General features: G+C 35.0%; 1 protein-coding gene across 1 annotated transcript in view; it reads left to right on the top strand.

Moving 5' to 3' along the window:
* Positions 1-2,915: 2,915 nt before the first annotated feature.
* Positions 2,916-23,895, top strand: part of LOC104465350 (chromosome unknown open reading frame, human C14orf39) — a gene marked incomplete at its 3' end in the record, with an annotated part of 24,101 nt that continues 3,121 nt past the window's right edge. The window contains exons 1-9 of the mRNA XM_010078353.1: positions 2,916-2,964; positions 3,295-3,351; positions 6,236-6,362; positions 11,261-11,350; positions 15,913-16,100; positions 16,604-16,646; positions 17,057-17,177; positions 18,374-18,468; positions 23,310-23,449. Of these exons, the coding sequence (XP_010076655.1) occupies positions 2,916-2,964; positions 3,295-3,351; positions 6,236-6,362; positions 11,261-11,350; positions 15,913-16,100; positions 16,604-16,646; positions 17,057-17,177; positions 18,374-18,468; positions 23,310-23,449 (910 nt within the window). The remainder of the gene's footprint in view (positions 2,965-3,294; positions 3,352-6,235; positions 6,363-11,260; positions 11,351-15,912; positions 16,101-16,603; positions 16,647-17,056; positions 17,178-18,373; positions 18,469-23,309; positions 23,450-23,895) is intronic.

Raw genomic sequence — 23,895 nt, 5'->3', positions numbered from 1 at the left:
GTAATGAAGGCGCGGTGCATAATGCGCGTTAAAACATAAGTGTTAGAAACCGGGGCTTCGCAAATGAAGAGCCCTGCAATTACGTTGACTCACATGTAATACCTAGAATGGTCACCAGTCAGAAAAAAAGGCTTCGGTGATGTTAGAAACAGTGAAAACAGCGGCGGGTTTCCAAAAAGATGGCACATCCTCTCCTTGAAGGGAGGGTTCAGATCTCCTCACAGGATTCCTAAAACAGGGCTGAGGAAGAGGGGCAGAGTGACAGAAACAGCACCAGGAGAGGGGCTTTAAAAAAAAAACAAAAAAAACCCCCAAAAACCAAAACCAAACAGAAATTGAAAGTTCATCTAGAAATGTGAACTCTACTGAATTTCAAGAAGAATCAAATAACCAGTCGCTAAAGAGAGTCGTAAACGGTAATGAATAGCACAGGAGAGATACGGTGTGCTCTCAAAAGAGCCCTGCGAGAATGGAAATTATTTATATAAAGCCAACAGAAATTAATACTCTTGCACAGCTGACAATGGGTAGAATTGAGTTTTTGATTTCAAGGAAGAAGTTTACCTCATAGATTACAGGTATTTTTCACCTTTTAGTGAAGAATCTAGCAGTGGCTGTTATAAAATGAGATACGAAGCCAACTGCTGTAACTCTGCGAACTCTGCATTAATGTTGGTATTATAATAATGGCTAGAGACTACATCAGGCAGTTTGTTTGTGGTTTCTGTACTCACTGGAATCATTACTCACTGCAAAATACATGAGATTTTATTGCCACAATTGAATTCCATATAATTACAATAATGTGGTACAAAATTACAAGATGAATAATAGTATTTTTCTCCTGGCAGCGTTCTGAATAACACCCTTAGAAATAATATATGCGGCTTGAAGCTGTTTTACCCATTGCTATGTATTGCATATTTCTCTTTAAAAAAACCCCGAGCCCCATATGAGAACATCTTCTGAATTTGCCATCCAGAGTTGGTTAATGGTTCGATGCTACTTTTCTCCAGTAGGACCAAGAAGCAATCTTTTCTGCGGTCATATTCTAGAAGTTATCAATTGTCCAAAACTTAGAGGTCTTTGGTTTCAGGCTAGTGGTAACTACTGTTTTTAAAATCTACAAACATCCTATAGATTACCAGTGCAATTGCATGTCTCAGCTCTTTCTACTAGTGACACGTCCCCTTAGTTCACAACACAGAATAGCTTTTGTCATTTGCAGTTATGTTGCTTCATTTTAACAGTATCTAGAATAGCAGGTGTTTTAAGTATGCATGCTTTCAGAAGCACTGTCATTTTCTGCAACTTTAAACCTTACTTACATTGTGTTGTAAAATTCCAAAAAAAAAAACAAACCCCCAAAAAACAAAACCACTCACTTTAGTTCTGTTTCTCTCTTTTACAAAAGCATGCAAAAGATTAAATTAATCATAACTGCCTTAGAGACTAGATGATGGAATAGTGTGTATCTTAATAATAAACAGTACAGTCTGCTCTATTGGTGAGCTTTTGCTGTGATTCGTAAACCAACGAATATAAATTCTTTGCTATTCAAAGTAGTGGTTGTTTTCATTTTGCATTCATCTCCGTACCTTCTGTGTACACCCCAATGTCTTGCAGTTTTTATGGGAACTGTCTGGGCATCAGCTAACAAACACTGTTCAGCTGTTTCTAGAGAACAGATTTTTATTATATGCTCCAAACTATTTTTTGCATCCAAAGGAATTAGTCTTTTTTTTTTTTTTTTTCACATCGCGTAAAAGTAAAATGTTCTGCATTGACCCGTGGCTTGAGGTAGTATTTGTTAGTATTTCTCTTAGTATTTTAAAAAAATGTTTGTTTGCTGTCTTAAGTGTTTCCAGGCACAAGGAACTAGGGTTCCAAGCTTTTAAATACAGTCGGTAAATCTGTTAGCTCTTTCTCAGAGCTTTTATCACAGCCTATACTAATCCAGTCACTTGGATTAGGTGTTCTGTTCCTCACTTAACTATTAGGCAAATTCATTTCTGTCAAACATCCAGCATTTTAAACGCTCTCCCTGCCCCCTCCCCTTTCCACAGTGCTATAGTATGCAGCCTTAATGCCACTTTAGTTAAATTCTGCAGTTGTTTTCTATTCCACTTTATCCTGGATTAAGATCTCATCCTCATCACCAATTTGCTGTGGCTTTACTTTTTACACAATACTAAGGGTACGGGTAAGCAAGCCATTGTTGCACAGTTAAGTATCAGATAACTTTGCTTAATGTATCTCTGAGCTAACTAGCTGTATTCAGTACGTTCTGATAAAATGGTGATTGCATCCTTTTGAGAAGACTACGTGACTCCCAAACTGTTTAAAAACCCATAGCTGAATTTCTGCACATAGCACCACTACGCAATCAGAAGAATGGATTTGTAATAATCTGCTTTCCATTCTGTGAGTTCTGTCTCTAATCGCACTTACACATACACTTCCCGATTTAAAAGTCCTTTGCAATTACTGCAGGAGGAGGGTACAGAATGGATAAGTAGCTTTTCCATTACCAACGGTGCAGTCGATAGGCTTAGTAAACCAGCTGGAGTAGCGGCTACACATTTTGTACACAAGTATATTTTCCTGCATTCTTCATGCCTTCTGAGAACACGAAGCCTCTCAAAGATAGAACTGCTGCAGGAAAAGAGCTTTACCTAAATGATACACCTCCCTTTTTCCTAACTGTAATTTACACTTTCAATGAGTCCATTACCACTATCAGTGAGAAACTTGGTTCCACTAAAGTGGTTTAGGTAGTTATTTAAATGCAGTTAAAACTTTTTTCCCCTCCCTTTTATCCTAAAATGCATGGTTTTGTCTTGCAGTTTATTGTATCAATAAAGCTTTTGACTGTGTAAATCTTTGAATTGCATTTTTCTTTTGTAGTTTACACCATGAGTGACAGGCTTCTGAACAACTTAGACAAACTTCTGCTCAAGTTTGGTAGGTCATGATATCATATATTTTAAAATTAATAATTACTAATGCAGTACATATAGTGAAGTTGTCTGCTTTAAACAATGGTATTAACTTCAAATAAATTTATAATATTAAGTTTTTGCTGTTTGCCTACATAATATTTTGTTAGCTGTGAGGTAATGGAGAGGGGTGCTGACAGCTATTTAATAGTGAAATTGCTCTTTAGGTATTTTGTTAAAATCTTTGTTAATCAGTATTTGTGAAATTAATGCTGCACAACATACATTTGTTTCACAGCTCGACTCATATATATATATATGTATGTATACAAAAAAGTGTTCATTTTCTTCTTAGTTTTCCAGCTACAACAAACTTCTAATGCTAAGGAACATGTGAACCAACAGATAAATTGTGAGTAGTGATAAATTATCATTTTATAGACACTGAACACACTGCTTTTGTTTCGTTATTCCTGGTACATGTTCTGTGCTTCAGGGGCGGAAGCAAACCTAATAATGAAAGCTGTCCCGTGTCCTGCTCTCACCCTGCCTCATCTTTTGCCATCAATACTTGCTCATTCTCCCTAGCAGACTTTGCTTTTGCTTTCGACTTTTAGCTAATGCTGTTCAGCTGTCTCATGGACAGCCAGTTTCATGCTGAGCCATTTCCTGCTCTTACTCTGTAGCTCCTCACAGTCACTGGCAGTTCTTTGATTCAGCTGTGCTTGCTCAATACATCTGCCACTTGCCTCCCTTTCTTTCTTCGTGTTTTTTGTTCTTTCCAGATTGGGACCTCTGCCTCACTGCTTCTTCTCTCTTTCTGTTTTCTTATAATGGAAGTTCTCTCAGTTGCTACTACCTACTCAAGCCTGGTTCTTCTTTTCTGCAATCAGGCAGCTGGTAACTTTATTTGAAATTCAAACCAGTAAACCCAATGAGAAAGTCTTGCTCCACATCAAATTCATTTTTCCCATGGACTAACAGACAGCATAATATTATGGAATTAGGTCTAGACAGATTTTTTTTTTTTTTTTTTTTTTTTTTTACCAATAGATTGTCAATATTAATTTGAAGCATCTTAAACATTAAAACATTTGTAACACTAAATCTGGTACACCTAGAATTTCGTTTAACTCTTCAGTCACATAACTGAACCTTAGAGATGAGGTTTTTCTTAACATTCATGCAATCTTACAGTTAAATGAGCATGCTTTCAGGGAAAATCCAAATGTCCTGCAGAAACATGGCATAGGTATTTGCGTGTTCGGTTCAGAGATATCTAAACACATGTGAACTCACTATCAACACTCAGACTTTTAAAAGTTTGGGTTAAATCCTTCTAAAACTTACTCAGAAATAGTTCCACTGATTTAGTTTTGTCACTGTGTGAGTATTATTTGGCAGAGGAACAGCTGTAGCATTCAGCCTCGTACTTTTAGTGTGAGATTCATCAGGCTTTTTGGCTAGAGTCCCTTTATAACCAGTGGAAGGAAGTACGCACTTTTAGGGTGTGATTTATCTTATCGTGAGAAAAGAGTTTAAAGTAGTTTAGATAAAGTAAGCTTTAAAAAATGCCCCTTTGTCTCTGCTGAGTGTAGCTGGAACCAGGGGTGTCTAGTTCTGGAGTAGAACCCTGCACTGTAAAGTTGGTGAGATGGATCTCATCCACAAGATCTTGGTTCCACAAGCAAAGGGCGTGTAGAACAATTCATATTTGTCTCAGAAGTGCTCATCTATAGAAAATACTAAATTAAATGTTAAGTGTATAGCTTTGCTTATGTAATAGGTATTTTGTTAATATAGTTATGTTAGACCTTGGTAAATCTCAAAATGTCCCCTGCAGGCTACTTCCGAATACACCTGTCTTTTCACAGAGATTAAGCATATGCCAGTTGTCCAATAGTTATTCTTCATGCTAAGAAAAGGCAAGTTATTGACTTAAGATATTGAAAATATTAAGATACTGAAGATATTTGGGATAACTCAAGATATTAAAATAAACTAAGAATCTTTTGCTTTTCACTGACTGATATTTCTCTCTGAGAAGCATTATTTTCTGGTCTAAGTGCAGCTGGCATTGAAAATGAATATACAGCAAGACTGCAAAACCAGACCCAAACTTCAGGATGACCTGCAGTTCTAGAGCAGTAATTCAAACAAGTCAAGACACATCTCACATAACTAAGATGCCCTTCACATGTAAAGCAGATGAAAATGACAGGATATCTGTGATCAACTTATCTTTATGGCCACCAACTTTGGCATACAGCATCTTGGGGCAGCAGTGATGGCAAGGGATGATTTGGGACGAATGAATCTGAAACCTTGTATGAAAGAATAAGAAATAAACAGTACAGAGAAAACAATATTCACCCAGGTGTACACGCATGACAGCTCTGACAGCTTTCACTTGTGAAAGATGACACTGATCATGTTCAGCAATATGGGTTCTCTACTAATCACTCATTCAGAAAATGTTGTCAGCTGTAGGCTGTTAGAAAAGTTAGAATCAAGAATCTGCCTTAAGGATCTCCACAAATATCATAGAGCTTGAGGGTTTGTCTTTATAATGAATGTTTATAACTAATTAGCCTCTCTCTCCTATATTAATTTATTGTACATTACACATTTCCACCTGAAGTAAATAAATTTTTGAAATTTTAATTTCTCTGTTTCTTTGTTTAGTAATAATAAGCTTATATGCCTTTAGTGATGTTTTGATGTTTTTCTTTTTCCATTCTTGTAGTCAGATTTCCCATTCAAAACATTTGTGTTTCTGGACTTCTGTAAAAGAAAACAAATGTTTGAAAGAGACCTTTATCTCAAGCAACTTTTGTACTCCAATCAGTCTTGCCAGTTGCAAGCATTACCAAGGACAAAGTGGCTTGCACTCTGGTTTCCTTCTATACTTGTCTTAGTATCTGCAGACACCATGGGCTGCAAAAAAAAGAAGGGTCAGCTCTAACTGTTGAGTGCTTTGATTTCTACCACTAACAGTCACTTCAGTTTTATGTGGACTGGGATGCACAAACAGCACAAATACATTTTTTTTTTTCTTCCAAAGTCAGTGTCACAATATTAGATGATAATGAAGGTATTTGCCACACAGCTGAAACTCCTTAAGTTTTTGGCTTGCTTTGTTGCTTTGCTTAGTTGCAGGCTGTCCACTCATCTGGCACTATTGAGATTAAGTGTGCTGGAAGAAAATTGGAATAATTCTGAATGTAGACTTTTAATTTCATGTGTATGTTGAAAATATATATGCTTACTTTTTTAATTTTAATTTTTAATTGTAGTGTATACCACAAAAATAATGGAAAAGAAGAATGAAATTGCTAGGTTGCAGGAAAATATAAATAACAGCAATGAAGCAATTGCTGATTTGCACAAGCAAAATGCAAGTAGTAAGGAGAGCTGCAAGGTGTAAGTATAATATAGCCTGAACTTTAAGAAAGTCAGTGAGGAAGCAGTGTAAAAATATACATGTATGTGCACGTCCAGACAGGAGGGATGTTAAAGAAAACTTCAGTATTGTTTTATTTTTTTCAAGCTGCAAATCATCAGGTACAAAAATTACGTATTATCCATCCCCTGAAGAAGTAAATTATTGAAAAACTGGCTACGTTTAAGTTTGTTTTAGTTTTTTAATAGAATCAACAGTTGTCAGAGATCACATTACTTTTTGTTCTTACCATATTCTCTCCTAATATGCATCCTAATTGCCCCTACATACTGATATATTTGTATTTTTACTAGCAGATTTTGGTATAATTTTTACTGCTGGCTGCAAAACTGTTCTTCTAGGCACACTGTTTTAAGGGCTGCTGTTCAGTTTTCTTCATATAAGTTTTTCTGTCAGATTACTAGTGTAAGTTTTAAATGCAGATTATTTTTGGATCTTAGTAATTTAAAATTTCTCAAGCAAGAAGTTATTTCTTACTGACACAGAACGTATAATTTTTTAAAATGGAAATTTCGAGTGTTTGCAAGGGTAACTAAAAAAGCAAATCTGTATTTGACAACAGAGAGAATTTGGCCCAGATACAATCCTATCTTTTTGTTGCAGCATTCATCTCTCTGCAATCTGTTCAGTTCCTTGTCAGCTGAAGTGATGATTTGTCAGCAAATTCTATCCTTCTGATTTTCTTGCAGTTTTTTTCTGTACATGAATGGATAATGTGGGTGTTTCTAAGAATGAAAAGAGAAGTAAAGATAGCATCAGGGTCCTTCCTAGATTTATTTTGAACTATCTGAGAACAGAAGAAAGAATGGAATCATTAGTGAATGAAATGGGTATAGTGGCTTGCTGTTTGAATTAATTGCCATACCATACTCATTTGTAGCTTTATCATAAAAAGAGTTAAGAAAAGATTTGTCCTTGACAAGAAAATACCGGCTCTCCTTTACACTAAATTCTTGCCTCGAGTGCAGTATAAAATGAACACTTTTGTAAGTTTCTGAAACCGTTCACACAACTTCCTTAGATATCTTTTGAAGTTGCGAATCTGTTTGCAAATCACAAACTGTTAAGTGATGTAAATAAAGAAATAAAAAATTAAAGGTAGAACTAAGGATCTGATCTAAATCTTAATCATTGAATTAAATGGGTTTTGGCTCAGGTCCTACAAAGAATAATTAATGGCATTAGTGTAAAGAAACTGAAAATGAGAAGTGACTCATTAATGAATACATGTATTCATAGAAAGACAATGCTTGCAGAAGTGTAGAGACTTTGTGTCTTAAATAACTGAAAATGTCATTTAACGACATACTGAAAACTGTGATAAACAAGCCCTAGCTATAAGATCAGACAATTAGAGTACTTATGTAATAAAATAATCTTAAATTTCTAAAAATTATTCTAGTTGATACTCCATACATGCTGGACATGATTCTAATGTTGATTTTGTAAATTCAAATGTTGTTTTAGAGTCACAATCACCCTCATAGTTGACTAATTGCCAGTAATACTCAATAGAACTCTCAAAAAATCAGCTTTTTGTTTAGATTACTAGACATTGTAAGTATATTGAAGCATGTTTGGAGACTGAACAAAATACGAGATTCTTATATTCAACATGTCTACAGAAGATATATGAGACAGGAGTATGGGGACACCACTGTGTTTTCTAAAGAAATGTGTATTGCTCTGTGTAACAAAGGACTGAAGGCAGAAAATGACCAAAATGAAATATATATTTTTACACAAGTGATGACATTTTTCTAATGTTTAGTTTCTTTAATGTTTCAAACTCAAAATTTTGATCCCAGAACAATAAGAAGTGATGAAATACTGCTGGTGGAACCTATCCTGTTTTTATTGTTTCTCTTATATTTTTAAATTTGGGTTTAAGGATCATGCCATTTCATGCAAACAATGATATTTTTAAAAAGCCAGATAAACTCAGAATGTTGCTAATGTGGAAATGAAATTGTCTTGTCCCACTAGCTAAACTGCAGGATATTTTTTTCATTGCTTTCAGGTTAGTGTGGATAAAGATTTTTTTATACACTAGCTGATGAAAGGAAGGACAAATAAATGTGATAGCTACCAAGAACCTCTGCAAAACAGTGATGCATTTAACAAACTAGTAGATGAGCTGCTTGAATCCTGTATACCTCCTTGTGTTTACAAAAGAGTGTTCTTGTACTATTTGGTTTTCGCATGTTCACAGAATAGATAGGAACACAAAAATATAATGCAGAACATGGTTTGTGCTTTGATTAATAAAGGCTCTATGACTTTTTCATGGCTTGTTTTTTTTGTGTGTGGTTTTTATTTTTTTTTTTTTTTCCCCCCTCCAAAGAAAGGCATGGAGTTTTCCCGAGTAGAAGAAGATCACACTGTTTGTGTGCAAGTACATTTTTATCTATGTATACAAGTATGTTGGTTTCTACTTTTTAAAAAATCTGACCCTTTAAAAATTCAACTTTCTGCCGAATTTGCAGTAAATATGGTGAAGTAGCATTTTGTAATTACATTTTTAATCACCAGCAGTGTCAGTTTGTGCCAATAGTGCTAAATTTCCTGAATGGATGCTGCAATTTCTCATTCAGCCTTTTTGCTGACAAACTTTACTGCTGTTATAAATGTTGATTATACGCTGTGTTGTCTCATCACCTGGAGTACATTACTTTTTTGTTCAAGGCTATTGGGCTTCAGTTCAGCAAATTAATTGTCAAGTCTTTGGTCTTCATTTATTTCCTTGGTGGAAATTACATTGTTAGCTGTTACTGAAGCCTCTATTTTATTCCACCTTTGGAGTGATTGTCCAAATGCACATACTTTGTGTGACTGCATGCTACATATCCTCCAGTTTTGAACCATGGGGCATACCTCCTCCATGGCTGTCACCTGTCCAGTAAAGAATTATTTGATTTGTTCAACTGCAGCCTTGTTCTGTATAGCCATTTCTCCCCTCCTCCTTGTTGGTCTATCTCTTTAAATGTAACTGTATCCCTCCCGTTCCAAATTCACTTGGTCTCTTCAGTCCTTATGGATTTTTCCTTGTTCTATTTCTTCAGCTTTGATAGAATCTATGTGTGTGTTCCTGAAGTTAGGTTTTGTGTGTACATCTCCTAGGACAGAGAGTTCCACTCAGACTTCGTTGTAGGTATTTGTGTTGCCTTAGGGTAGCTTGTATTCCGCACAAAAGCTCAATTTTTAGATGACCTTAACCCCTGACTAGAGAACGGTCGTGCTAATTTTTTCTGTTGAAGGTTCCCTAGGGGGTGGGCATGTGATTTGATTTTTTTCCCCTCCCCCCCCACTGGAAATAATATCTCTGTCCTACTCCAGCCCAGGCTGTTCCGATGATTCAGCCATCATCTGAATCTCAGCTCCCAGCATCTCAGAAGGTGCCTTTTGACAACCTGTCATTACAGAGATTATTCACTGCAAATGAGCAGAGTGTTTGTCAGTAGCACGTGTACCTATTTAGCTCCGTAAACCGAAGCAATTTTTCTGTTCTTTCCCTCAACAAACAACACTTTGGTATGTGTTAGGGTTATTGAAGTCTTACTTGCTGTTTGGAGGCTCTTTGCACCAGCGATTTCCGAATTTGTTTCTCACAGTCTCTAACTGAGCAAGATCCTGGCCATTTGTTCTCTGAAATGTTCTCTGAAAACGTCTTTTCTGATATCTGTTACCTCAGCTGGGAGGGTAGGAGGCATCCAGTCCTGGATAGCTTGTGGTCCTTACACCATTTTTTCCAGGCAGGATGCTTTATTTTTAAAGACCCATTATATGCCTCTCCTAAAGTTCACATCTGAATTTCATTTGAATTAGAAAGTTTATCTGCCTGTTTTCTAGAGTTCCCATATCCAAGGAAGAGGCATCTCTAACAGCTGGATGTTGAGAAAGTACTATTAGTTTACTACTCGTAAGTCCTTCATGTGTTCCCTGAAGTTGCTGTGATTTCAGTACAATCTACAGCATCCTGCTGGAAGAAAATCACTTTGGCGATCTGCATTATAGGTCTTTACATTACAGGAGGCTCCTGAAATGAGAAGAACAAAAAAATGGATGAATTCTGTTTCAGGGCTGTAGGGGAACCACACAAGAGGAGATCCAGGCTGAGCATTACAGAATGTGGACCCATCAGTTTGCTGTAGAGGAATCTAGTTATGAGCTGGGTAGGAGCCACTCAGCACCTCTTGTCTGGAGACAGGTTTCTGGAACGGACACATTTAACAACACAGACATCCTAGATAGCCAGATACCAATTGCATGAAATATGAAATATATGTGAATGATGACTTAGAGATGGAAAAGGATGTTACTTGACAGCAACTGAAGTTCAGTTCTTGTTTGCCATTAAATTGTTATCAACTATTAGCTGGCGTGTGTTCCTGTAGGGGCACAGTTTGAGTTCAAATCTAGTTAGTAAGAGGTTGTATGTGGACCATCTCCAACAGGAAGACAGTTCATACCTAAATGATTTACTGATGATGCTGTTCTGAGTACCTAATATGTGCATTGAGATGCCTAGCTGCTTACCATTAGGCTTCAAAAATTTGTGAAGCTCACTCTGTTGAAGTGCTTTATAATCTTTGCTAATCCTGTACGTATATTCTTGAATTGTCAGCTTTAAAATCTTAAGAAAATAAATGTATGCATGTGAAAGCTTTGAAAGCTTTCTGTACTAAAAGTATTTCTGTTTGACTTTCAAAACGTGAAGTGAATTATTTGTCCTAGTAAGCTATCTAAAGTAACTTGATGTCTTCATTTCTGAATGGCTTTTTATTAGTAAAGAACACTTACATGCTTTCTTTTTTTTTTTTTTTTTTTTTTTTTTTTTTTTTTTTTACTTTCTCCACAGCTGGAAACCCACCTATGTAATTCTTAGCAAGCATGAAGAATATTTGAAAAATGAACTTGAAGCTTTAAAAGAAGCTACAGAAAATGAGAGGTATCTATGATCATGTGAGATGGGGTTTCTAGCAGTAGTGCTTATTAACCTTCCTAAATTGATCAGCAAAGATAGTGTAGTCTGCATCAAAAAGTTGTTGTAAACTTTTCAGGATAAGAAAAGTGACTAATTAAAAGATTTTTCAGTTTATATTATTATGAAGTCATACGTTATTTTGTAGTTGTCAGTGGAATACGATAAAGTATGTGGCTTCTTCAAATTCAGTTACTTCCCCAATGCCTATTATAATTTTTCAAAACATTCTCCAATTGCCTACAATTTCAAGAAAAGCCCCAAAAATAAAGGCAATGAATGTTTCAGCTTTGGCAGAAATATGAAATATCAGAGCATATTTGCAAGACAATACACAAGTTTTATCTATGAATGACTTTTTTACCTTTATTATGACATGGCTTAATGTATACTGTGATTTCAGTAGTTTCAGATATTCAGGTTTGAGAAGACTTTTTTGAAAATACTCAGATTTAATGCTTTGAGTTTTTTTTTTCAGGAGAATCATTTAATTGAATCTAAGCTTTTAAATAGATATATGGACTAAGTAAGATGTCAGAGGCATTCAGATAATTTTATGCTTTTCATTATTTGTGAGTATGAATTGCAGATGATTATTGGAATATACAAATCAAGTTTTTGTATACTGCTGTGTATTCATAAAAATAACTAGAAAGCATGCAAATTCAATATCAGATCCTGAAAAAGTAGGGCAAGTGGTTCAGGAAAGTCTGGTCTAAAACCATATTAGGACCAGTCGTGGGTCAGATTCTAGCCAGTATTAATTGCAAATTCAATTCCGTTCAGTAAGTGGCATTTCAGTTGTTTCAGCTTCATTAATTAGATTCTGCATTTTAAATAAATTATTAGTTGTGCAATGTAAGTGCCTACGTTCAATGGAATAAAGAACAGCCTCTGAAGATTTTAACTAAAATGTTCAAAATGTGGTGTGCCAAGTTAACCCTCTGAAGTTCTACTTAACACTCGGGTAAAACTGATCTTCATTTTAGAGAGGTTGCTCACCTTTACTGGTCTGCTTGTGAAGGGGAAGAGGCTGCTTAGCCCTGTGGTGAAAAAATCATGGCAGATCTACCTAGATATCAAAATACTAATTTAGAGGTGTAACTTCAGGTAATTTAAAATGTTGGCTTTGATTCTTTTGTAAGTGTTCTTTTTGCCAGTTGTCCAGGACAGCAGGAACAGCATACCTGATAGCCTTTAATTAACTCAGTAGCTTATCTGTCTTCCTCCTGTTCAGAGCTCTATATTTGGTGAAAAAATAAGGCTAAATTGGCTTTCTATGAGTATATGATTAAGCCATTTTGGCTTTCACTAATATGAGCTGACAAGCCAAAGAAGCATTACTTTTAAATTGCTTTTTTAGATAACTAGTTTCAATTGCAAAATGAAAGTGTTTGCTCTGTTTTCCTGAGCTTAGTTATAAGACATCAAGACTATAAATCATAAAATACACTTAATTTATTTTACAAAAGTGGTCTTCTCAAATATAGTCCCTCTGTGCTGAAGCATTTGATCATGTATTAAAATCAGCAAGATGTGCATTTGGCAAATTTTAAATATTTAAATTAGGAAGAAAAGCAAGTACATTTAGAACTTCATGCGCAGAATGTGCTTTTTAGCCTGGCATTTGGGACACTGAGGACATAATGCTTCAGATGGGAAGATGTTTTAAAAAGAGAGGAAGATCAGTTTGCATTTAATTAGGCACCTATTATGGAGGTTTTAAAAATGTTCTACATTTTTTTGTTATTGTTGGTTTCAAGAACATACAAGAACACAGTACTGTAATTCATGCTGAAAATACATGATATGAAGACGGAGAGAGGAATAAATAGCTATCTACATAATGTTCAGGGGTTTTGTGGGTGCTGTGATTTTCCCATTGTCATTAGATTAAAATTTTTTCTTATGACTTAAATGTGAACAGTGCTGAATTCTAAATAGCCTATGTTTAACTGTGTGAACTGGAGGATGTGAATTACTTAGGAAAAATATTAAAAATAATGACAATTTCTCAAGACTACTATACTAGACTATATACAGCCATTAATATTAATCTGTGGAAAATACTTTTTGGGAAAACAATATAAAGTTTGAGGATTATTTTCAGAAGCCGGAAATGTACCTGCTACAACAAATTATTTTACTTATTTATATTTTAAAAATTTATTTGTGATAGATTCTTAATTGTATATCAGCAGATTTCCTTGTCGCTCAGTTATTGTTTGTAGCATTTATTAAATTAAATAGAACTGAATACTTTCTATCTTTCATAGCTGTGAAATTTTGTAAGGTGTACATAAATATTCAGTAAATCAAGAAACTTAGATTTCCAAGACCACCTGTGTAGAAACGCAAATAGATAATGCAATTTGCTACATGAAGTTTGGGAAGTCTCAGTTCCTTGGTTTCACAGTGTTGATCTACCAACTTCTCTCCCCTAAACAGGTGGATTGAACTTCAGTCAATTTAACAGGAACTAGTGCTGGAGTGTAGTTTTATATTAAAATTGAGATTTTACTTTTTTTTTTTTTTTTTTTTCCCTGTGACAATAATAAAAAAATGTTTCTTTTGTAAGAGCAGAAACTTCTACTATTGAATTTGGATACAAATTTTTTTCTTTTCCATTGCTCAGCCTAGCCAGTGGGCAGCCAGAAATGTCTGCCTTTCAGTCATCCTGCATTTAGATGGTTAATAGCAGTTTGAGATAAAACATGTTATTTAAAGAGGAATACTGTATGCTTTGCAAGCAGTGAGAGCTGTTCCTTAATGTAGGCCTCATTCAATGTGCAAATAAATAGGTGGGTCTCTGGCTTTAGTATGGCTGGTATGCACTGCAATTTGTTTCGTAAAGGAATTTCTGGCTAATCTACAGGTGCACTAATAATTCAGTATTTTAAAATTTGCCTCTCTCTATTGTTCACATAACCTTTTTCTAGAGGATGACATTTCCTTCACCTGTGATTTTCTATTGGCATATTCTAATATCAAGCAACTTTGTGTAACATTTCTTTCTCAGATAAATGACTAGTCTGTGTTAATGATACGTGCTGGATGTCTGTAGCTGTGATGTCTCTATAAACATGTGCCATGTGCATAAATGCTCAACGTCAGACTCTTATTGTATTTTGAACATGCCTAAATTTATCTTTTCTTCAGAAATAAGAGGCATAGAATATCAACATTTAAAAAAATGATGTATTTTAATTTTATTTTAAGCAGTTACTAAGCTTTTGCTTTCAAATGCAGAGAGAATATTATTACTGAGCACTGGTTGTTATTATTTATAATTTTAAAAACTACTAATAGTTAACTCTTGTCTATGTGGGAAATACGGACTTCTTGCAGATTTATACTTAGATTACCTCTGGGTGACATTAAGAACCAGAACCAACTCCTTGATTGCATTGTTAATTATTTATTCAGCATTCCCCAGAAATACTACTTTTGTACCAGAAATTACCTGTAATAGAAGTTATGCCTATCAGCATTCCTGGTGTAATGAAAGACATCCCCATGAGACAGTTGAATATTTGGTCTGTCATTAGCAATCCATCCTGTAAACTCTTGGCCTGAATGAGAAAACCTAAAAAAAAAAAGTCTTTTCCAATGTAGTCACTGTCATTGATTTAAGACAAGAGGATGGCTGTTCTGTGCAACACCACTTTTCTTTCTCTTCTTTCCAAACATAATATTGATCAATTTTCAGCTTTATGTGATGAGTTACGTCCTACTACTTGTTACGGTATTTGTTTTTATAGTACAATTTTTTCAAAAGCCAATTTAAACTTTTAAAATGTCATTAATATTAATTGAATACTACCCACTTTAATAATATTTAGCTATGTACTCACATGATGTCAGTGAAATTATATTAATGGAACATTAATTTAGAGAGCAGTCCTACAAGAAGCTGAGCATTCTGACTCTTTGCCAGTTAAACATTTAAATGTTTGCTTAACCTTTACCATGAATAGTCCTATTGCTTTAGTGTGACTGATGTGTGTGTTTAAGGCTTTCCTGGGTCAGACACAGATTACTCAGCATCTCCTTGGAGGCAGCTCTTAGTCCAGTGATGCGTCGGGCTGCTCTAAATACTGGATGCTAGGCCACATTCTTTTTTACTGGAAGTTTGACACAGCTCCACTGAAACCGGTGGAGTTGTGCCAATACACACAAGCAGAGAATTTGGCCTGCTGGGAGTTTCATGAAAATTACACAGGGGAAAAAAAAAAAAATTGTCATCTGCCAGACTGACTTTGAATATGGTATGGTCTACATTCCTTTCCAAACAAGGTGGTTTGACTGTTTCCTTCATCATGAGTGTGTTCTTTGTTACATACAGCGTAGTCTTCCTTGAAAACAGCTGGAAGATAAAAATAGAGACTAATAGTGGTATATTAAGTATAATCTGACTTTTCTCCAGTACAGCAGCAAGTCTAATTGAATCGATGTCATAAATCAATAGTTTTTTTCTTTATAAACAATGGCTTCATGTGTAAAAAAATAAATTACATGTATTTTTATAGGAAAATGTATCAGGATTACATAACCCAGTATAAAGAGATTTTGAAGCAACACCGTGAAAAGTATGCAGAAACTCCTCTTGCACAGGAGCATTACAAAAAAAAGAAAGAACTTGAAGAAATTCGAAACAGAGTTTTGAAACGGTCTGAAAAATATAAATTCAATGAAGATGCTTGCTTGGATATTCTGGGTACTACTATTATCTGTTATCAATGCTTTTAGAATAGAGCCTATTGGTAGTGCACTGCGCAATAAACACACTGTACAGATATCCTCTAATTAACTTTCCACAATTTCTCTTAAGCTAATAAAAAGGTCTTCTTTTTGTTACACCATTTTTAGGAAAAAATTCTGTATCAAACTGAGACTTTGAGCAAAAATTTAGAGTATATATGCTAATTTTCATTCCTCCAATGCATGAATGTAATGGGGAGAGGTTTGCAATTGGGCTTCTTGGGGTAAAAAGTCCTGTCCTAAAATTACTTTAGAACTAGCCTTTAAAAATTTTAAATTTATTTTTCATATATTTTTAATGCCATTACTCTCTGTTATACTGCTATTTCTGTTATGTATAACAAGTAAAAATAAGTGCTTCGGATCTATTTAATTTATCTTGTATTTGTAAAGATAGTTGTAAAGAGATTTGTATGGATTTGTGAATTAATGATCTGAAATTAAATTTTATTTCTGCAGATCCTGTTCCTTTTAAATCCGTAAATGACTGGGCTTTACAGATGTATCCTTGACTTGTAGTGCTTATGCAGTTTACAGAGAAGAAATTTTATATTTACCTTTTACATCTTTCTGCTGAAAAATCTAGTAATTATTTATACATGTATGTTTAGAGTGGCAGCACTGGCATTTCTCTATGGGAAAAGTGAAGGTCAGTACTCTTCAGTTTAGATTTATGGGAGCATTTTGAGGAAGGAAAATCAAATTTCACTTCATGATGTATCAGTCAAAATGCTTCATTAAGAAGGAGAAGCTTAAATGAAATTAGATTTGAAAACTTATCTAAGAAACATAGGTTTGTCAGAGCTTTCTGTTCTTCTAGCATTTGTCCTTATGGCATAGAGGTGTGAGGGATTTGATAGTATCCCTTGCTTGAAAAAAGTAATGTTGCAATATATATTCCATAACATGAAGTGCTATTTCGAGGCAAAAAACACAGGATATGTTAAAACTTGCTGCAGCTGCTGAGCAAGAATCCATTAAACTACAAAAAGAAGCAGAGGAATTAGAAATGAAAATTGATTATTTAAAAAAGGTAACTGTATTTCAATTTTTATCTAAATGCAATTTATATATATATTTATATATACCACCATTATATTGTCTGAAACATAAAAAATGAAGTGTTTTTTGAAGCACACAGACTAACAGGATGATTCCAGTATTAGTAATTATGTTTCTATAGCATCACATAAATTTTTTTAGAGAAGAGGGGTCCATGAATGCAAAGGCTCTTAAAGCTTGCTTTCTATTGACCTCAGTTTACATCATCATTTCCATCAAGGCACTGTGGCACAGTAACTTTTGTGCTAGCTCAAGAGGGCCAGAGAATACACTTCAAAATATAGCAGGGCCATTCACTGGTGAGCCCCAGGGCTTGAGTATATAGCCTTCACAGGTCCTACAGGCTTTTAGGGTTTTGTTAATATGCATATATTTAAGTAAATATGCTTTACAATAAGAATAATGTAAATGCCTTTTTTATTTTTTCTTTCAAATAAATGTGTGGGTAAATAATACTCAGAGGTAAAACTGGTTGATTCTAGACAGGAGATGAGTACAGTTCCACTGAGTAGCAGTAGTACTATTTCCAAATAGATAGTCTTCCAATAAAAGGAGTTTGTCAGGACAGCATTTTGACCCACTCCTCTGCTAGGAGGTAAAAGGCCTTTCCTAGGCCTGAATAGCCCAGTAGGCCAATCCTGTAAAGAGTTTGGTAAGTTTTTACAATATTACACCTTCTACCTCTCTGGACCAGACAATCAAGGACTCCATTTACTGCTGTGTCAGCCGTATCCACTTCAGCCAGCCTTACGCTGATAGAAGCATACTGTGCACAGGTGTGTTTTCTATTTATGTTTTGTGATACTGTTTGACACTCATAGTTACAGACTAAAATTCCTAATATGCTATGTGCAGTGTAAACACACAGTAAGAAGGGATACGGTGAATTTATTTATAACTGTTAAGGAGACCGTGTAAGCAGCTCCTTGTTCTGAACAGGTGTGTAGATTCTGTGCTCAAAAACTTCTGTATTTATTCCAGTTGCTGTGGTTGGTCCAACAAAAAATATTGCCTCTTTTTAACCTTTTTCTGCTTATTTCTTCAGACCATCTTGGCTACAAAAGCTCTGGTACTGTGCACTGTTTCATTTGGTTTAGCAAACATTTGCAGCACATAGCTATAATTTTTCAAGGTTTTTTTTTAAATGTTATTTGTTTATCTTTTAAGACATTTGAAGAGACTACAGAAGATCAAAATAATTCTGAAATGATTGAAGGAAAAAATCAGAAAATTCTAGAGAAGCCAAAGGAGTTTAAAGAAAGGTAGACTTAGAAATATTTTGTTTCCCTTGCTTTCATCCAGAGTACTATCTCAGCATTTACACAAAGACTGCCACAAAACACAAATTGTTGCTAAATAATGACTGGCAGATTCTCTAACCCCTATCATGTGATTTAATTACATAATTTTAAAATATTTATATTTCTTGGGGTTAAGATGGCGGTGAATTTTGACTCTTGGAAGCTAAATGTATCTGGAAACATACTGTTCAAAAGTATTTTGTAGAAACTTTTGCTTCTCACAGCTACTGCTGATCTACGTGAATAGCTTTACAAGTTTTGAATACAACTACAGTGACTGTGCAGTCAGAGATAAAATACATTAACTCTACTAAATGCATATTTGGATAAAACGAGTCAGGGTTCCACATGTCATTTGTCCTCAGCTCTGAACTACTTAAGAAATTTAACTCTTAATTTAGTTCTTAAAAACAAGCATGAGTGAAAGTTTCATAGACGAGATTAATGGCTTAGTAAATTAGTCAGTGGTCATTTACAACTGGGACTCACTTTAATTTGAGCTCAATTACAGTGACTGAAAGTCACTACCCGGACTATCCTGAACTTATCTGGAGTCCTTGTGAATGTTGAAACACCACCCTTAGAGATGAGGCTTTTAGACCACAGTCCATTTTAAGCTGAAAATATGTCCAAGAGAGTTTGTCAAAGTGATTTTACATGATAGTATACTCGAAAAAGAAGGCTTTTCAGGGCTTTAAATATGGATTTAGTGGACAGTATCTATAGAAATGTGTCAGTTTAATCATCCCTAAGATCCTCTCCACAAGGGCATTTTAGCACTTTAATATCTTCTTACAGGTCTATCATCAGATTATTTTTTTTTTTTTTGTGGTTTAAGTCCTTACACCTGTTCTAACTTCTTACATAAGCTTTTTGTAATTGGCAAGACCTCAGAAACATAGGGAAGCAAGAAATCCACTTAGTTTTCAGAGTAAATAAAAAAAAGGAAGTACTCCCTTTGAATTTCAAAGAAACCCCTGTATGTGCAGTCTGCAGAAAGCAAAATGTCAACTGAAGACCTGTTATAAAAGGCAGAGATCTATGCTGTGTTCATGGAGATGTAAGAAGCACTCAGTCAGGCTCCTCAGGGAAAGGAATTCAGAGGGTGCAGTGCTAGACCTGCCATTTGTGTGTTTACCTCCATGTCATGGAGTCTTCAGGTGCTTGTACCTTCACCTGAAGTTGTGTCTTGATTGCATACAAGTAGATCTTTTTGGTGCTCTTGCTGAAGCAATCATTCCTTGGCTTGCGTCATAGTTATAAGATGTTGTAAACATTTTACACTATCCTAACTCATCCTGCCTTTTAACCTCCATGTATACATATACGTGCTATAGCATATGATATCAGACCATAACCTGATTATTAATTAATATGTTTTTCCCAGAGTAAATTTTAAAGCTTATCTATATCAAAGGTACCCATAACATAAAGGCTTGTAGAAAGCATGGCATGAAAATTGTTTTTAAAAATTCCTATTTGGCACTAGGGTGTTAAAAAAAGTCTTCACTAGAAAGCATAAAGCATCTGATTAAGTAACTGCTGATGTTGGAAATAGGTGTATTATGAATCTGTGATTATAAACTCTGTGAAAAAAACACAAACAGAAAATGTGCTGAGATAATGAGTCGTATGAAGGAAAACCTCTGCAGACTGATACAAAAATATAACAGCAGAATATGGGTAACAATGGCAGTAGTTTTTTTGAGCTGTTCTGCCGCCACTACAAGGCTACTATGGAGCAAATAGAGCTTTGTGAAGAAAAAGAAGATATCTTCATCTTCTGCCACAAAAGAAGAAGAAAAAAAGAGTTGTACTGCGAATCTCTGTGAACTGATGTAGACTAGCGTGAAGAGGAACCAGCAGCATCAAGGGAAAGAACTAAATAGACGAATGAAAGAACTGAGCAGAACAATGTACAAAGTAATACCCATGAAATGCCTTAGAGGGCAACAAGACAAGACACCAACTTGCAAGTTAATGAAGAGGTGCAGATATATGTGTTCTCCTTTGGGCGGAAGAGTGGTAGTGGTAACTGGTCTTTTAAATGTCTTGGAATATTTTAGTTTGAATCACTTATTGATGGCCAGCTAGTCATTGATCAGATTGACTGCCAAACACAGATTCCTCTTCTCATACAAGCTGTTTTCTCTGAGCAGTGGGCTTTCATAATTCACCAGTTACAGAGACAAATATCATAGCTAAAATTTCCAAACCAAGAGTTCTCATCAATCACCGAGTAGGACACAGCTGTCTTTTGGTTTCTCAATTAAAGATGATATTTATTGCATAGAAAGACTGATATCTTGAACTGAGCTTTGGCATATATCATGTTTATTTTCTCTGCTTTTATAAAATCTTCGAGAGAGCTTTAATTCCATTATTCTGCAGTTCTGCTTTTTTTTTTTTTTTTTCAATTTGATTATGTATTAAATCCACCTCTGAATACCTAACATATCTTACATTCCAAGTGAGAGATTTTTGCTAACACTTCTTGTAAAGGATATTCCGTGTCGGATTATTGCAGTTGCAGCTCTTTCTGTATCTTTGCACTGCAAGTGGTTTGTTTTTACTGACCAAAGAAAAACTTTTAAAGTATAATTCTTGGAAACATAAAGCTGTTTCTGGACTTCTAAATGTAAACATCTATGAACAGTCAACCCTGTGCTGACCACAGCCTCATAGGCAATTATTAATTACTAGTTATTATGGCAGCTAGTTATTAAAAGTCCGTCTTGCAAAAGGATTTGCTGGCACGCACCTGATGAGAATACTGAACATGGCTTCAGTAGAGAGTCCTGGTAAATATCACATTAGCAAGTGTGATTCTTCATATGTATAATCAAATACATTTGATTCCTACAGGGAAGATAAAGTCATACTAGTCTTTGAGCTTCATTATGCTACAAAGAAGAAACTACTGCTAAGGAAATGGGATTTTGTTTTGACTTAAAAATATCTGCTTTTTTCTTTGCACTTTAGTAAAAAAAATGTTATCTATTTCGCAGTATGGATCAAGATAAAGGTTTTTTATCTACTCAGATGTCTACTAACAATGAAGTAGAGAAAGATGACAAATGATCTGTCTTGTTGCTGCAATTTGGACTGTGTTGAGCTTCAGTATGCAGTTTGATTTTTCTTTCAATGGTTATTAATTATGTCAGAGAAGTGTGTGGGGTTTTTTTCAGTAGTTTTTTGGAGAGGGAAGGGAGCCAGGTGTATTGTGTATGCATAAAGTTTAACTGCAGGCTCTTTTTGAAGGCTTTGTCACTTAAAAAATACATATCTCAAGAGTTTCTGAGTCCTTTTTGTAACTCTGTCACTGATATATTCTTCTGAATAGATAAGCATTGTAAAAGAATGTTTTATTTTGTGGATAGCAAATTTTTAGAAAAAGAAAAGTTGTAGAAAGTTGTCTGCTAGGCTCTACAGAAGCACACAGAAACTGACTCCAGGAACTTTTAAAAACACAGTTTGGCATCCTAAGTTCCGTAAAAAAAATGGTTTATGGCAATCTAACTCGTGACCTCAGCAGCAGCAGCCTCGTTCAATTCATTCTTGAGTGAAGGTTGTGGTGAGGTAGCCAAATAAGCCATTTTGATCAAAGTGAAGCAGTTTTACCAGGGTTCTGTGCTCAGCTCTGTTTTTATTTCTCCTTGTTTTTGCACTCTCGGCATCTGAATTTAAAGATACACCAGCCATATACACATCTTATTTCCTGTAGTACTCATTCTTGACACAGACAATGTCTGTAATTACTGTAACTAAAAGAAATACTGATTTTTAAAAATCTTTTATTATTCCTGGTTTTATTGGTTGATGTATTGGGTGATACATGGTTTATATAGTTTGTTAGGTCTCAGTCAAGCACAGCACTAGGTGTATATGTAACTTTACAGGTGAAGATTGTCCTTTTCATCAGAGTCATTTGACTGAGGTGCATTCATAGTTTTTATGTGATCACAGTTGTGGATGTGTATTGATTTAATGTATTGTTAGGTCCATATATCTTAATCAGTGCTTCTAGTTTGGTATTTTTTTAGTAATGTTGCTAATTTCACTCCACACTACCTTACCAAGTGCATCCTACATTTTATCTTATTTTTATTTCTGGGAAATTTCAAGAAGAACAAAAAGACTGACTCAATTCTTCATTTATTCTGAATAGCATTGTTTAGTCAGCTATAAACCAGATGTTGTATCTAGAGGCACAGAGGCCCTAATCAGGAATGACAGAGAGAAAAGAAAATAGAACTCATTATTCTAAAAAATGGTAAATGTTCCTGTGCCAAATGGCCACTTTACTCTGCATTGTTCTGCTAACCTTTGTATTTCTACGCTGTGAAAGGCTATTTACCTACGCAGATAATTACCCCACAAGTGAAAACACTTGCTGCAGTTTTCTCTTTTGTGTGTGTATAGTGTGAGTATTCCAGACAATCTCAGAGAGAAAGTGTTTTTAAATGTGAAAATGTGATTTCAGAACTACAATAATGAAGTACTTTGACAAAAGTGTAAAACCCCAAACTACTAATACTTTGATACTGACAAAATTTAAGTCAGCAATGTTCTTATGATCGGCTTATTACTACTTTATGTCTTCTGCTTTCAGTGATATTCTCTGTCTGATATTCTTTAAAGAAAACTCCAATTTTTGACAGCTGTTGGAGCTGAAAGAGGTAGAACCTCCCTGGCAGCATTTATCTCCCTTGAAAACTCCACTTATTTGAAGCAGTTGTGTTTTATGATATCCCTTCTTTTGCAATTGCAAACTTAATTTTTTTAAACTTTATTTTTCTTAGGATATTTGAAGAGAGTGAACATCCATCTTTGCCAAATGAGAAACAGCAACTGTATAAACCATTACATGTCCCATGCATTCCTCGGAAATTAGACCAGCCTGTACAGAGTATTAGATTCTCAATGCAACAAACAGAAACAGGTGCAGTGTGGTTTAATGATCTTTCTGTGAGGATTTTGTATTTTTTTTTGTGTAAATGAATGGAAACCATGAAAACAAGTTTAGTGAACTGCTCTTACTGTGATAGCTGAAGCTAGGCTTTCAATGGAAGTTGGGTACTACCTGTCTTTATATTCTGAAAATCTTCTGTGTCCAATTCCTGTCTTATCTGTGAAATAAGTAACATGACAGGTATACCTGATGCATGGTGTCAGGAAAATCTGAAACATACCTTTAGCACTGTTTGCATAAATACAGTAAATATTAACTGAGTATTGTTTGCAGTAAAATGTTTGATATTTTAATATGTTGTGATAATTTTCTTTTAGCTCTCTATTAACAGGAAAATTTATAAGCCTTGTTCCCAAGTTCAGTTTAACAATGCTATGTTTGGATACTTAATCCTGTTGACAATATTAAGTAATATT

Source organism: Pterocles gutturalis, unplaced genomic scaffold (assembly GCF_000699245.1).
Source record: "Pterocles gutturalis isolate BGI_N339 unplaced genomic scaffold, ASM69924v1 scaffold49018, whole genome shotgun sequence".
NCBI lineage: Eukaryota > Metazoa > Chordata > Aves > Pterocliformes > Pteroclidae > Pterocles > Pterocles gutturalis.
The sequence above is the reverse complement of the archived record's forward strand: the minus strand, read 5'-3'. Positions and strand labels throughout refer to the sequence as shown.